Source organism: Ictidomys tridecemlineatus, chromosome 15 (genome assembly GCF_052094955.1).
Source record: "Ictidomys tridecemlineatus isolate mIctTri1 chromosome 15, mIctTri1.hap1, whole genome shotgun sequence".
Classification (NCBI taxonomy): Eukaryota; Metazoa; Chordata; class Mammalia; order Rodentia; family Sciuridae; genus Ictidomys; species Ictidomys tridecemlineatus.
The window spans coordinates 5,377,132-5,393,355 of NC_135491.1; the positions used below are offsets into that span (position 1 = coordinate 5,377,132).

The following is a 16,224-nucleotide window of genomic DNA, read 5'->3' on the forward strand; positions in this document are numbered from 1 at the left end:
ACACAGTTCAGCTCCTCTCTTTCTTCCCTTCACCCCATCCTCATCAGGAGGATAGTAGGGCAATGGGGAGGGACCCTGAACCTGATCGTGGAAAAGATAACGCGGGGTTGGGACACAAAGCATGGGATCCCAGGGCTTTCAGCGACTTGGTTGTGTGTCCTTGGATAAGTCAGTTCTCTTCCGAGGCCTGGGTGCTTTCAACTGCAGTGGAATAACTTTGCTTTCCCAAGGTTGTAGAGAAGGATGAGAGCCCCTGGAGAAGCTGGTGGCTCAGGACCCGTAGTTAGTCCCTTCTTCCCCTTCCCACTTGGCTCCTACATTAGGGCGTTGGTCTTTTGTGGGCACCCCCTGAGGGCGCCAGGCACCTTCTCATTGTGACCAGCCTGGGGCCCCTGAAGAAGGCCTCTCCAAAGACAGGTGGTGAAGGACAGACCAGAGCGTGCAGAGCCACTTGGCCTGGGCTTGAGTCCAGACCCTGGCTCCTTGGCTGTCTGTGGACAGGTAGCACTGCCCTTCTGGGCCTTAGTTCCCTAACCTAGACAGTGAGAGTCAAAGTAGTTGTACTTTGAGAACTGGGAGTTGGGTCACCAGAAGTCTTCATAGGCCATAAGAGAATTCAGTGGGCTATTAACACAACAGATGGCTCAGGGCATGGCAGACACTCAGTAAGAGGCAGGAATCAATATGGGGTGATGGGAAAGACAGCCCAGGGCAGAGGTGAGGAGCACAGGACCACAGAGCTCAGCTTCCTGCCCACCCTCACCCCTCTCTCCATCACTGCAGACTGCTTGTGTTCCCTAGAGTGATCCAAAGCACTCTGTTCCTGCTGTCCCCAAGTGTCCCTGCAGCCTGAAGCATCCTTTCCCTCCTCTGTGCCTGTTGAACACTCTCTGGGACTTAAGAGTCTCACTGGCTTGTCCTGTGTATTTGTTCCTGCCTCTGTCCTTCCCAAGTGACCCCACCCTCCCAGGCCTGAGTTTCCCTTCTCCCAAATGCTTAGGACCATAGTGTTTCGGATTTTGGAATATTTGCATACAGTCTACTGGTTGAGCATCCCTAATCTGAAAGTTTGAAATAGGAAATGCTCCCCAATCCAGAGTTTTAGGAGCGTTCTGTCAGGACTCAAAAAGCTTTGGATTCCATTGGAGCATTTTGAGTTCCAGATTTTCAAATTAGGCATGCTTAATCTTCAATACCGCTTTGTTATTGCCTCTCAGCTTCGTAGCTACCCTTTATTGCCTGCTTGGCAAAAATGGAGCTGCAGACTTTCAATAGATTTCCTTTGCAGCAGAAGGAGCCAGAGGGACTCTGTGGGAGGAGCAGGGTTCTCTGTGGTTTGATTTTTATGTGGGCTGCTTTGTGCTCCTGTCTTGAGGTCGCTGGAGACAGGTATAGGGGACATTCAGCGGTGCTCAACTCCATCAGGTTTCAGTGGCTTCCCTTTAGATGGTTTCCTAGTCTGTCCCAGACTCGAGTCTCCTGGCCTCAGCCTGCCTGCGCTGTGGAGGGTCTTCTGCCTGCCAGCACCTGTGGATCAGCTCTGGCCTGGCAACCCAGAACACCTCAGGGCAACTCTGTGAAGTGGAAGCTTTAATAAGCCCAGTGTTTTTGAGGCACAGAAAGATTAGCAACTTGCCCTGCCAAGTGTTCTAAATTGAACACAAAGTTTAAGGAACTAGTGACGGTAACAGGTAGTCCTCTATAGAGGGGTAAAGAAGAACTCAAAAGGATGGCCTAGGACTCAGGGAGGGTACTCAAAGGAGCTACCCTGGAAAAGGGGCCTCCTTCCCTAGGCTGAGGTTCAGCCCTCACTGGAGATGGTGGCTGTGGCCCAACAGAGTTGCCCTGGGAAGTAAGCAAGTTGCCTCATGCCTGGAAAGCATTTCGCTCAGCACCTGGCTCAGGGTGAGGGCCGTGAGGGCTTGCCACTGGGCTGTCTCTAGTCCACATGCCCGCTCCCATGTGTATTAGTTCCTGTGGCTGCTGTAACAAATTATCACATATTTGGTGGCTCAAAACAACTCACATGGGGTTGGGGCTTTACCTCAGTGGCAGAGCGCTTGCCTAATATGTGTGACGCAATGGGTTCGATCCTCAGCACAAGAAAGGAAAAAAGGAAAAAAGGAAGAAAGAAAGGAAGAAAGAAAGGAAGAAAAGCATTTACAACCCCCCCAAAAAAAATTTTTTTAAAAACTCATTTTTTTCTCTTGCAGTTCTGGAGGTCAGAATCCACCATCAAGTGTCAACAGGGCCATACTCCCTCAGAGGCTTTAAAGGGAGAATCCATTTCCTGCCTTCCATTTCTGGTGCCTGCCCTCTGCCTTGGCTTCCTGCCAGATCTGCCTAGTTTCTGGGTGTATTGACATAGCCTTCTGTCTTCTGTCTCTGCTCAAATTTCCCTCTGCCTCCCAGAAGGACACTTGGGATTGCATTTAGGACAGAGCTGCGTCATCTAGGATAATCTCATCTCAAAATCCTTATCTTCATCACATTTTAATTTTTTTATTCATGTCATCACGTCTTATAAACTTGCTAGGTTCCAGGGTTCTGACCTGATGTCCTTGGGAACCCTTACTCAGGCCAGCACACCACATCCCTCCCCATCCTCTGTTTGCCTGCTCCATGCCCAGGGGTGACCTTGGCCACATCTGCAAGCTCCCTTGCCCTTCATCCTCCAGGTCAGCTTGGACAAAGGGAGGCATGGACAGAAGGCTGGTGGGTGGCTGCAGATCACACCCCTGGGCCGCCGCCCCACCTTGGTTCAGTTCTGGCAGTGGAGGCTGCGACATCCTCAGGCAGCCCCTCTTTGTGATTGGCATCCTCTTCAGGTGGCAACTACGCCATTTCTCCCCCCTGCTCCTCCAGGACTCAGCAGAACCTGACAAAGACCCCTCCCTCCTGTTGCTGGAAGCTGGGAACCTTCCCATCCCTTGGGCAGAGAGAACCTGACTTAGGGCGGCTCAACTTACTGTTTTTTGATTCAGGAGCAACTGTGCTTTGAGTTTGGAATCTGACCTTCTCCTGGGCTGGCCACAGGCTGTGTGGGACTGTCACATGCCCATAGGGCCACTTCCCCATCAACCCTGGGGTCCCAAGGGTGAGCCACCGGCATCCCTGCCGTGCACTGTGCTGTTCAGCTGGATGCTCAGTTGGTGTGTGGGCTGCATTTTCAATTTATGGTATTTTCAACTCACCACAGGTTTATTGTGAAGTGACCCCTTTTAGGTTGGGGACTGACTGTGTCTGTAACCTCGCACACACCTGTAAGTGGTGCCTTTATTAGAAAGTCTGTTTAAGAAATACCACTGCAAGGGGCTGACTCCTCCCTGGCAGGACCCGGCTGACCGAGCACCATCAGTGGCTCTGCGGTTGCTCACTGAGTGTGCTCCTTTGTGCTAAGGTTTCATAGGGTCTAGGTGGCGGCCGGAAGCCCAAGTGACAATGCTTGGAAGGCGCAAGAGTGTGAAAGATGCTCAATTTCACAGCAAATAAGCAAAGTAAAGGACCTTAATGGCCACAGATACTATTTCTTCATCTATTGTATGGGCAATAAAAGGAGCCTGGTTTCACAGGAGATTGGCACTGCCAGTTATTGACAGGAATGACGTCGGCTCCCTTTCTGTGGAGGGCAATTTGGCCTGATCCATGAAAGTGATGTAACTGTTCTGTGACCTGGAAAGTCCACGCCCCGAGTTTTCTCCTGCAGAGTTATCTCATGCCTGCCCAAAGGCAACAGACAAGGATCAGCAGCTTAGGGTTGTCCCTTGTGCTCAGGGGGGACGGTCTGCCTGAATGCCCATCACCAGGAAGGCTGCTTCCATGCCCTGGGGGTCCTGGTCCACTTGTGTGGCTATAACAAAATGCTGGATGCTGGGTAAGGTATAAAGAAAGAGGTTTATTTGGCTCATGATTCTGATGGTGTGACAGTCCAAACAGCACGATTTCTGACACCCCTCTGGGACCAACATGGCAGATGGCATCACATGGAGGGAGCATATTTGAGGAAACCCACATGGCCAAAGAGTGAGCAAGAGACCAAGGAGGGGCCACTCTTTTAAAGAATCCAGTCTCCTGAGAACCAACCCAGCCCCACGGGAGACCTAACCACTCTCTTAGAGACCCACATTAGTCCCTCCTGAGGGTGGTGCCACCACGGTCATTCCATCACACCCCCCACTAGGCTCCACGTGTGACCGTCCCGCCACCTGTCAGTAGAGCTGCACTGGGGACTGGATTTCTGGCACATGAACCCCCGTGGGACAAACCATGTCCAAAGGACACTGATCTGGGGCGGGTTCGAGGGCTTGTTCTGAGGACGCTGAGCACATGACACTGTGTGATGAGTCTGGAGGTGCAGCAGCACATCGTGGGCCTGCATGTGCGTCAGCCCCTAGCCAGGGCCGCTCCACCTGGGCACCGTGGCCCCCCAGGCTGACGGTCCCCGGTGCTGAAGCGTCCTGTGTGTTGCAGATGCCAGCAGCAGCCTCGGCCTCCCAAGCAGCAGCCTTTCTCCCGGCCCCGTGAGGGCAGAGCTCCCAGCTGGGGACGGCCTCGGGAAGGGAGCACAGGGCACCAAGGACGGTGTTGCCTCCTGGGAGGGGACTGAGGAGGAGTCGGGCTTCACCCACGGTGAGTCCTCGGCCGGCCTCAGCGTGTCCTGGGAACCCGGCCTCCCTCCAGAGACTCTCCGGCTGGCTGCGTCAGCTCTGGCTGCCCTGGGTCTTTCTCACCTGGTCCTCTGCAGGGACCCTCCTCTCACTCCCTTGCCTGTCACCTCCACACAGAGCCCTTCCGCGGCCACCCAGGCTGGGCAAGGACCCCTCTCTTCTCCACCTCTCTCCCTGGCCCTCCGCATCCCTGATGTTTGTTATGATTTCTACCTGTGCCGTGTCTTCCCTCAGGGACTCCACGCTCCCCAAGGGCAGGGGCCAGTCCGCCTCCCTCGGGCTCTGTCCTCAGGGCCGGGCACACAGCAGGCACTCAAAGTGTTCTTGAAGGATAGGAGCCTGCTCATTGACCAAATGCCCCTCAGCCTCAAAGATCCCCCCTCTGGGACAAGATCAGGCATGACAGACACACGGGGACACACTGTCCGTTTCTGTGCCCTGCCCCTGGTGCTAGGAATGGCAGCTGAATGTCGTCACCCACAGGGTGGATGGGGGTCCATCAGCCCAGCTCCTTCCCTGGTCCTTCCTGGTTCACAGATGGTGTCTATACTGCATCCTCACGTGGCAGATGGAGGACTCCGCCTGTTAAGGGAATCTGTCCCATTTGTGAAGGCTCAGTCTTCATGACCTAATCACCTCCCCAAATCCGGGGGTCAGATTTCAACACAGGAGTTTTGGGGGAGCACGGATTCCAGCACCTGCCTGGCCAACCGTCCCCATCACGGGAGCCCATCTCTGCCGTGGATCTCAGGGTGGGTCTGCTGCTGGAGCTGTTCCGCTGGTGGAGCCTGGACAGATACAAATGGGAGCATCTGTGGAACATGCCCAGAATGTGGCTGGCATGGACAGAGGGCTCGGGAGACAAGGGCTGCTGCCGTGGTGCCCACGCCGCCCGGCTGGCTGCCGAGTGACCAGGCCATGATGCGGGCTGGGAAAGGGACACGGCTACCCCGTGCTCAGCGCCAGGACTGGGATCCTAACATGCGGCCTGGCTCTAGCATCCCCATGGCTGACCACAGGTGCATACTCTTTGCCGTGACCCACGGGGGGGGGGGCTGTCCCCTCCCAGGAGATGGTGGCAGCCTTGCCCACGGCCATCCTCCAACCAAGCAGGGTGCAGGTGAATGGACGTAGGGGTGGGGTGGGAGGTACAGCCTGGCCTGGCCCTGGAGGTGGAGCCCTGTCTCTGTCGGGGCAACCCAGATGGGTGTGGCCCTGGAGCAGGCAGGAGAGGGCAGGAGAGGGAAGGAGGGCAGGGGAGGGCAGGAGAGGGCAGGGGAGGGCAGGGGAGGGCAGGGGAGGGCAGGAGAGGGCAGGAGACCACCTGCCTTTGCCCCTCAGGCTGAGGCCCTGGGAGGGACCCTCTGCTTTCTGTACTGCAGCTTCCTTGTGGGTAAGGATGGGGCCCACTGGGAACTTTGGGTGCTTCCCTTGGGTGGCTTCTTGCCCCCTCTGGGCCTCGTTTCCTCCTCTGTAATGTGGGCCTGCTAACCTGGCCAGGTGCATGGGCTGCTGGGGGAAGTGGGCGAAGGTGTGCGGGGCTGGGAGCATGCTCAGTCCCGGCCAGCGCCTCCTCCCGGGTCGCTCCCACCGCCTTCTGAAGCACGGGCTGCCCGGGGCTGCCCGTCACCATCTCCTGGGCTTTTACCTGTCCCCTCAACTGACCGCTGATGAGAGCAGGAGCTGCTCCCTGGGGACTCGGCTCTCCTCTTTGTCCCGCAGAGCTTCTCCAGGAGCCGGAAGTGACCTGGCCTAGAGGGCGACACAGGTGTCCTCTGACACATGCCTGGTCCCACCCGCATCCTGACGTGGTAAGTCTGTCCTGGTCTGGGGGCTGCTGGCCCATCGGGGCCGGGTCCCTGCAGTGCCCTGTGTAGTGTGGCACCTGGGGTCAGGTGGGAATTGAGCAAATGCAGGAGGGGAGGGAAGAGCAAGAAAGGGAAAGAGACAGAAAGAAGGGACACACACACACACACACACACACACACACACACACTGGAATACTACACAGCCTTTAAAAGAGAGGGGACCTGGCCATTTGTCCTGGATGAACCTGGGGACACTCTTACGTGAAGCCAGACACCAAAAGGCAAATACTGCATGATTTCACTCATCTGTAGGATCTAAAACAACAATGTCAAACACAGAAATGGAAAATAAAACAGTGGTTACCAGGGGCGAGGAGAAACAGGGAGACGTGGTGAAGGGACACAAATGAGGAGATCCGCAGGGTGCACAGGCCCAGGGCTCACATGACCCTGGGGCCGCAGCTGATGGTACTGTGTTCAGGAGCTTTGCTAAGAGTAGACAGCAGGTGATCTGGCTACACGAGGGCCAGCTGGCTCATTGGGATGGTCTGTCCTGCCCTTGCCCGGGCGCTCTGAGTCCCTGCTGTGTGGGGAATGCCGTCACCTCCCTGGGAGTCTGCACAGCTCAGGTACACTGCCAAGCCCTCCCCCCCCAGCCCCCAGGCAGTTCCAGGGCTCTGAGGACCTGGAGTTCCAAATGGGCAGGACCTGGCTCTGACTCCTCTGTGTCCCCACCCAGGGCCTGGCAGGTGAGGGGGGATAGGAGGTTTGTCCAGCAACTGGTGAGAGCCAGGCCTGGAGCTCGGGCTGCAGTCTGCTCCTGCTCTGCAGTCTGTGCAGGCTGGACGGCACTGGTGGCACCAACACGTGGTGACCCTCTAGCTCACAACACACGCTCTGCCTTCTCCTGCCAGAGCCTTGGGCCGTGGGGGAAGCACACGCTCTGTCCTTCTGCCTTGGGCAAGCCTCCTGCCCTCCCTGGGCCGCACACAGGCTGGGATCCATTCAGCCCTTTAATCCTCTCCTGTGGGTGGAACTGGCTTCTCTTTTGAAGCCCTAACCCTCCGAACCTCACTGTGCCACTGTATCAGGGGAGACAGATTTACACAGGTAATCACACTAAAGTGGGGTCAGGTGGGGGTCTTAATCCTATGTGCCCTGTAAGACAGGTCAGGACACAGATACACAGGAGAAGGCCGTGTGAGGACGCAGGGAGGAGCGGGGCACCCGCAGGCCCTGCCCACACCTTGATCTCCAGTTCCAGTCTCCAGAATGTGGGAAAGTTCACTGCCGTGTTTGAAGGCTCCCAGTCTGTGCTGCTCTATTGTGGCAGCCCCAGCAGAGTAATGAAGCCCCGCTGAGAGTCTTCACTGTCCTGTGTCTGTCTGCAGTGCCTTCCCCAGGGCTGGGGGCTGGGCCTGACGCCCTCCGTGAGGAGGGTCCTCATCAGGGGCAGCACAGGGCTCCCCTGCTCTGAGGGACCTTGGCGCAGCCCCTGGTGCGGGCGTCACACTGGAAGGAGTTGGAGAGCTTGCTGCCAGCGCAAGGGTGCTGTGTGGGGGCTGGGTAGGAACCGGTCCCTAATAAGTGCCCCTGGTGGTTCTGCTGGGCCAGTGTGGCCCTGGCCTGCAGCCCCACAGGTTGGTGGCTGAGCTCAGCCTGGCACAGGGACTTACCTCCAGCCCAGGCCTGTGGGGTTGCAGCTTCCAACACGTTGGGTGCTTCTGGCTGCCCCAGCAACTCTGGTCTCCTGCGGGCCAGGGCTTCTTTGGCCCTCCACCGAAACATCTTCATTCTAAGGCAGTGAGTGAGCCCCTGGTGAGTGCTGGGCTCAGTCCCACTGCAGTCCCCGCCTCCCCCACTATTCCCACAGGGAGCTCAGCCCGGAGCCAGAACAGGCCCTTCCTCTTGCTCCCTCTGTGATCAGCACTGCCTGCTTCACCCCAGCGGACAGACACAAACCCCTGCTCTCTGGGTGTGGACCCTCTCCCAGCCTCTTTCCTGGCTGCGGCCTCCAGTCTGTGCCCACCTGGCCTTAGAGATGGCCCTGCACCTCCCCAGCTCCAGGCCTCCTGTGGCACCCGGCCCTTCAGCCAGGCGCCCCCACCCTGCTTGTCCCTAGCTTACCACCCTGTTGCTATGTGTGCAGCTCGGTCTGGGGACTTTTTATTATGCACATTCTTGTTTATCTTGATATTATGGGTAAAAGTCTGCATGTTGTACAGGGGGCTTCCTGTCTCTGTGAAAGCTGGGTGGTGTGCGGGCGTGGATGGGCCCCTTCGCCTCTCACTGGATGGATCTTGATTAATGAATCATAGATATATCAAAGATAAATGACGATCATGGATGAATCCTTTATCTACAAATCATGGATAATTCAACAAATGTAGAGTAACATATTCTTTTTAAGCCCATATGGAATGTGTATTAAAAACTAAACAAAAAATGTGCTACAAGAAAATAAGAAATTGAAGTAATACATAGTATATTTACTCATCTTATTGAATTTAAGCTAGAAACAAAAAGATCATTAGAAAATATTGATATCTACAAAAGCCCGTGGGTCAAAAAATTATCATGGAAATTAGAAATATCCTAACCAAATGAGAATATAAGCAATTCATATCAACATCCATGAGGTGCAGTCAAAGTGGTGCTTAGAGGGCGATTTGCAGCCTTCAATGCAGATCAAGCACAAGGGCTGAGGGTCAAGGACATGCAGTCCCTTTCGAGAAGGGAGACAGACAAAATGAACTGGAAGAAAGTACGGGAGGGAAATAAAAAAAGGCAGCGTGCACTGGGCAGGCTGGCGATGCCCTTGAACTCTGGTACTCACGCAAGGAGGACAAGGCAGAAGAGGAGCAGCGCGGACGCCATGGCCCCGTACACTGTGCCCTGGACCAGCCCTCGCAGGAACACGCTGGAAACGGAGCTCTTCCCTGTTGGCTTTCTCCTAGGGCTTTGAGGTCTGGGCTCTCTCCTCCCACCCTGGGCCCATCCCGTCCCGGTCCTGAGGTGTCTTCACTGTGGTGGGGATTCGCAGGCCCCAGCACACTCACCTGGTATCAGGAAGATGCTGGAAGTGTGGATTCCATACGGATTCCTGCCCGCACAGTGCAGCCTCCTGACTATTTCTGGATCCCCCCTGAGGCTGATGGTGCTGTTGGCCCAGGGACCAAGTGTGGTGGAAGTCACCTGGAGGCCACCATCCACACTGTTCACACCCACAGGGACACCGCCCACCCACCACTGCACAGAGGGCGTGGGGACCCCGTGGAAGGAGCAGCTGCACTGCAGTGTCTTCTCCAAGGAGCAGGAGGAGTCGAGCAGCCTGGCCGGTGCTGTGGAGAGGGAGTGGGAGTCAGCAAAGCACCCCACTTCCCTGCTCCCCCCAGGACCCAGCTCTCCCCTTAGTTGTTCTTTTCTTTTTTTAAATATTTATTTGTTAATTTTTAGGTGGATACAATATCTTTATTTATTTTTTACGTGGTGCTGAGGATCGAACCCAGTGCCTCACAGGTGCTAGGTGAGCACTCTACCGCTGAGCCCCAACTCCAGCCCCTTAGTTGTTCTTTTCAGGGAGTTTCAGAATCTCAGATGGGGCTGGGACGCAGAGAGGCTCCCCATCATCTGCCCCAAACTCAGGCTCTGCTCTTAACCCTGACCTCTTGGGCCCAGAGGGTAGGGGAGATGTGACTGTTGCAATCAAGGACCCAGGACTTTCTCTTGGGGTCACCATTTTCCCATGTCCCCAGCACTCACAGACTGCTTGGAGCTTGGCCAGGCTACTTCTGGTCGAGTTCTCTAGGGAGAAGTTCAAGTGACGTCCAACAATGGTGCCATGGTCCTCGGGCTTCAGGGTGAGGTGCAGCCGGGAGGAAGAGGAGAAGGAGGAGGAAGAAGAGGAGGAGGAGGAGGAGTCATTGCTGGAGACAGCAGTATTGGAGGACATGGTGGTTCCTTCCAGGAACTGGTCTCTTTGCGGGTGTCTGGATGGTGCAGGTCAAGGTCACCTCCCTCGCCGCAGGAATCCTGGGATGTAGAGGTCTGGTTCTGGGTCGGGTCTGAAGGAGAGGGAGGGAGTCCACACTTGGGGTCAAGAGACCCTGGTGGACACTTCACTGTGTTTCCATCTGGAACCCCTCCCTGCTGCCACCCTCCCAGCATCATCATGGAACCTGGGATTGTGATCTTGGGGTGGACTTTCACACCCAGACTTCCTTTCTGTGCACAGAGAGGGCACACCTCGTGGCAAGGGTGAGTGCGCTTCAGAGGCTCATGTAGGAGGCAGAGCTGGAATCTGACCTCTGCACTTTCGAGACTGAGGTTGAGCACCTGTTCTGGGAACCTGCTTTGCCTGGTCCCTCGGCTGTCCTCAGACTGAGTCCCCAGTGCTAGCTCCTATGGGTCTCCTCCCACCACCCCACTCCTCCTCAGGCTCTGCCCCTTCCTGCCTGGTCTCTGATCATGTCCCCCTCTTTATCTTACGAGCTGGAAGTTGCTGGGAAAGTCACTTCCCTTCTCTTTGCCATTTCTATTCTGAAAAATAAAGTAACAGCTGCATTTATCTAACGGTATTGTTCATGTAAAAATTTAATATTCAAGGTTTTGTAAAGTACTTGGTGAAGTAAAAGTGACACAATTACCAGAACCCCCTCTGGATTGCCTTCTTTGCAAAGCACTTAGTGCAAGAGACTGAAGGTCACCTGACACTCGGAGGTCAGCAACATCCCTCAGGGACAGCACTACTTTGTTCTCTTAGATCTGTGTAGAACAAGCAGCCACGCTGTCCTTTCGAGTATATCACGGACCTGCAGGGCCCAGTCTTGTTCCTCAGGACTCCTTCCAATGGGAGACTCTGTCCCCGGCATCACCAGCAGTGGTGGCACTGGGTTCATCTGCAGCCGCAGAGAAGCTGATGTTTTCATTGAGCCAGTAGCTTACCATCATGGAATGCCTGGGGATTCTTTGGGAAATTCCCACAGGGGATTATAGCACACACTCATTCACTGATGTGTGTGTGTGTGTGTGTGTGTGTGTACACACACACACACACACACACACACACACACACACATATATATTTGGTACCAGGGATTTAATCCAGGAGCACTTTACCACTGAGCCACAACCCCAACCCCTTTTCGTATTTTATTTAGAGACAAGGTCTTGCATAGTTGCTTAGGGCCTTTGCTAAGGTGCTGAGGCTGGCCTTGAATCTGCAATCCTCCTGCCTCAAGCTCCCGAGTCTCACTGGTATATTCTTGACTTCCATCAATACAGAAGAAAGTCTAACATGTAAAACATGTAGGGAGGGATCTAACTTGAGAGAGAGACCTACCTCAGGTCCTCAGTATCTGCCCTGTGCATCCAGAGAACAGGGTTTGAACCCATCCTCCAGGTGGAGCGGGGTGGAGCACGGCTGTGGTTGACACCCACACAGGGAGCCTGGTGCCCTAATGGCCTTGTGGAGTTGCTACACCATCCTCCAGGCTGTCCCTGTGCCTCTATCATCCTTTCCAAGCCAAAGAGGAAAACGCGTCCTTTCTACACATACGCCACACGTTCCTACCTCTCTGTGTTGGCTTGGGCCAGTGCCTTTTATGACTCTTTCTTCTGCCTACGTTGAATCCCACCTCCCTCTAAGCCCAGGTCAAAGGTAACTTCCTGCCAGAAATTCCTCTCTGGATCCCCACAACCTGGACCCCAGAGGCTCTTCATCAGCTCCTGAGGCCTCTTCTAAGGCAGTGTTTCAAGCAGTCCTGAGGGTGACTCACCTGATACCCAGCCTCCTGGGGGCCTTATTTCAGATTTGTTCAGGCAATCAAATCCCAAGTTTGAAACAAACAAACAAAACCCTCTGTTTTTCTGTCTCCTTTATGCCTAAGAGTGTAAATGTGACAGCTCTGGCCAGTGAACCAGGTGGAAGACAAATGCTATAAAATTATTATCATCAAATAAACACCTATTCGTCCTCCTCCCTTTATGCCATCAAGATTGAGCTTTGAAAGCCTGTTCTTTGCCTGGAATATTAGCTAATAAAATCCCAGAGCTGGTTCAAAAAAAAAAAAAAAAAAGAAAGAAAAAGAAAAAAACAACTAAGTTTTCACAATAAAGTAAACTAGTCTCAGAAAGAGTTGAAGGAGACATTCCTTTCCCTGCAGCAATAAATCAACAGATTTTGTTGGGTGTTATAAAATGGCTCAAGGAATTGGATTTGATACTGTGCAAAACAGAGAACATTTATTAGGGTATCATTTATGTTCTCCTCTGCAATATGCAGTTTGGTATGAATATTCATGACTATTACTGACAGCTTCTAGTCTTTGTTAATACAAATCTGCCCTTGGAAGAACAATTTAAATAAAATGGTCTTATGAGACTCCAAAAACATTAGAAATCATTCCATGTCTTATGAAAATGATCCAAACAAAACAGAATTCTGATGAGTTGTCCTCCTTGGTGATGGCTCAGGTGACAGTAGTACCGTACCTGACAACTCCGCTTTCCTAAATCACGTGCTGTCTGAGGCTCCATTGCACTCTCCTGCTAGATGATTAAGCAAGGATTGTGAAAGACATTTTTACGTAAAATACCAAACCCAGGAGGCTCCCTGCTGGAGATTTCACTTGTTCTGATGTTGGCACTACTTCTTCCTTGTTGCTTCCTTCTCCCTTTTCCTGAAATATGGGCGTGATGCTGGAGGTGGAACAGCCATCAGGCCACCACGAGGTTGAAACCAGAGGTGCAAGGATGCGGTGACCCCCACACAGGGAGCCTGGTGCCCTAATGGCCTGGTGGAGTTGCTACACCATCCTCTAGGCTGTCCCCATGCCCCTTCATCTGGCTGTCACTCTAGTAGGAAAATGGGTGAAATAACTATCTAGGGAATCCACCTGAGTGGGCTCCTTTGGGGAAAGGCCTACGTTATAGATCTGTGGGTCCTCCATGCTAAGACAGGTTCCTGTCCAGTAAATATTTGTTCCCGGCTTGTAAAGAGCACTGGCCTGGGCCTGGGATGGCCGAGTTTGAGTTTCAGCTGTTCCTTGTGTCCGGCACTGCTTTCTGGCTGACCTGATGGACATTTCCAGCTACTACTAGGAGACCAGGGATCATGGATGCTCTCCCAGTTTCCCTTGCAGCTACTGGTGGCCATGTGACATAGTTGTGATCAATACTGCACAAGTGGAAGTTGGCTAGAGCTCTGAAAAGTCTATTTATTTATTTGTTTATTTGGGGACTGTTTATTTGGATTGAACCCAGGGAGCTTTACCACTGAGGTACATTCTTAGACCTTTTTTCTTTTCTTTCCTTATCTTTTTTTTTTTTTTTTGTATCGAGATTGAACCCAGGGCATTTAACCACCGAGCCACATCCCTGGCCCTTTTTAAATATATCTTATTTAGAGACAGGGTCTTGCTAAATATTTGCTGGAGAAAAATGCTCTTTATAAGCTGGGAACAAAAGTGCTTACAGCCTTGCTAAGCTGCTGAGGCTGAGTCTGAACGTGAGATCCTCCTGCCTCGGCCTTCTGAGCTACTACACCCAGCAGTATATCTTTTCTTCTCTTTTGGCATTTCTTAAATTTATTGAAATTTTACTTGGGAGAGGAATATATCTTTTCTTAGGGACATAATTTAATCCATAACACAAGGGAAAGTAGAAAAATATTTTAAATTTTTGCCAATTATGTGATTTGGAAAGCCTCCAAGTCACGGGATCTGCCTCTACAAGCTGAAAAACGAGGAAAGCCAGGGGTGGGATCCAATCTGAGTTCAAAGGCCCAAGAACCAGGAGCTCCAACACAGGCAGGAGAAGGCGGATGTGCCCAACTCAAGAAGAGAGGATGTTTACTTTCTCCTGCCTCCTTGTTCGATTCCGACCCTCAGTGGATTGAATGATGTCCACCTACACAGCTCAGGGGGGGTCTTCTTTAGTCAGTCCACCAATTCAAGCATCAGTCTCTTCTGGAAATACCCACACAGTCACCCCCAGAAATATTTTGCCATTTTACCAGGAATTTATTTAGACATCCCTTAGCCCAGTCAAGTTGGCTCATAAAATTCTCACATTCGTTTTTTGAAAAACATCCAATAAAATTGATAAACCTTGAATAAACTGACCAAGAAAAAAAAGAAGTCACAAATTATGAATATCAGAAAACTATGCTTTTCATTTGGAATGCTTACATTACTCATAGTTCTTACAATTATTGATATGGTTGCCTTGAAATGTACTATCTTCCTAGTTGTTTTCTATTTGTCCCATCTGCTCTTCATCCTTTTCTCTCTTCTTGTCTAGTACTGGATTAAGACAGTATTGTATTTCACTATTGGCCTTTTGGTTATATCTTTTGATAATTTTAAGTGGTTGCTAAAGGAATACAATACATCTCTTCAAATCGTTAACACCATCTATCTTCAAATAATACACTATCTCACATATAGTGAAAAAACTTTAGCCAGGTTCAGGGGCACACGCCTGAAATCCCAGTAGCTTGGGAGGCTGAGACAGGAGGATCACAAGTTCAAAGCCAGCCTCAGCAATCCAGCAAGGCTGTAAGCAAAAACTTGGTGAGACCCTGTCTCAAAATAAAAAATAATTTTAAAAAGGCTGGGGATGTGGCTCAGGAGTGGAGCACACCTGGGTTCAATCCCTGGTAACCTCCTTCCCAACAACAACAACACAAATCCTTTGTAACACTATATTTCTATGTCATCTCCTGTCCTTCAAGCTACTGTTTTTCTACATGGTACCTCTTGGTATTTTATAACCCCCTGCCAATACTGTGTTGCCATCTTTCTTTTAGATTGACAGGAGTGGCCTGTTCTCCCATCCTCCCCACTCCTGGGAGGTGTACAAAGCACAGTGGTGAAGACTGTGGCTCTGGAGTCAGCCTGCCTGAGTGTAAGCCTAGTTCCAGCACTTGCCAGCTGTGTGACTGTGAGCAAGTTATGTCCCCTCTCTAGGCCTGGGTTTCCTCACCTGTAACTGGTACTTTACAACAGTACCCAACCTGTAGAATCACTGGGAAGATTAAATGAGTTCACGGATGTTAACGTAAGCACTGAATAACCAAGTGTCCATCATCCTTCACTTTACCCTGTCTGGTCACTACAGGCATTTGACTCTTTCCAGTGATGCTTTGGTCAGTGAACCAACTTCCTCCTTCTCTCAGCAAGGGCGTGCCCCAGGCTTCCAGAGGATCAACCGTTTCTCTCCTTCAAACCCAACTTCCGCTTTTCAAGTTTTTTCACTGTCCAATTCTTTCCTTTTCCTCTAATTTAAAACCTCAGATTGAAGGCTGGGAAGAGGCTGGGCTGGTTCCAGCTGGGGCTCTGCCAGTGACTCGGTGGATAGCTCCGGCAAGTCTTTCCCTTCTCGGGTTCCTCATCTGTAAATTGGGAGCGTTTCTCTGCAGAGCCTGCGACCGTCCTGCAGACCCAACAGTCTGATCTCTTCTATCTCTTCCTTCCCCAGGGCTGAAGCTCCCGGGCCGGCTTCACAGCAGCCTCTTTCCCTCCCCTCCACAGTCGTTTCCTTTACCAACTTTACCTCCTGGCCGGTAGGAGCGCTCCAGCCCGGCCCTTCCTCAGGGTCTCCCCCTGGCTATTCCCTGTCTTCCGCAGCTGGGCTGAAAGCACAGGTGACAGTTACAGCGACCCTGCCTGGAGACACTACTTTCCAGAGGGACAGACTGGCCCAGGATTTAAGGACTCAGCCCAATGAACTGGCACGCGGAGTAACGG

General features: G+C 52.5%; 1 protein-coding gene across 4 annotated transcripts; it reads right to left on the reverse strand.

Annotated features, from left to right (window-relative positions):
* Window positions 1-3,875: 3,875 nt before the first annotated feature.
* LOC101969860 (SIGLEC family-like protein 1) lies at window positions 3,876-15,593 on the reverse strand. Of its 4 annotated transcripts, none has more exons than XM_040279102.2 (7): window positions 15,461-15,593; window positions 10,238-10,539; window positions 9,535-9,816; window positions 9,312-9,414; window positions 8,152-8,270; window positions 6,333-6,419; window positions 3,876-5,455 (listed from the first exon to the last, which is right to left on the reverse strand). In XM_040279102.2, the coding sequence occupies exons 2-7, from the start codon at window positions 10,425-10,427 to the stop codon at window positions 5,415-5,417; spliced, it is 822 nt and encodes a 273-aa protein (XP_040135036.1). In that variant the 5' UTR covers window positions 10,428-10,539; window positions 15,461-15,593; the 3' UTR covers window positions 3,876-5,414. The 4 variants fall into 4 exon arrangements, with proteins under 4 accessions (XP_040135036.1, XP_040135035.1, XP_077887633.1 ...); XM_040279101.2 differs by having other exon boundaries at window positions 6,316-6,419; XM_078031507.1 differs by having other exon boundaries at window positions 3,876-6,419.
* Window positions 15,594-16,224: the final 631 nt, after the last annotated feature.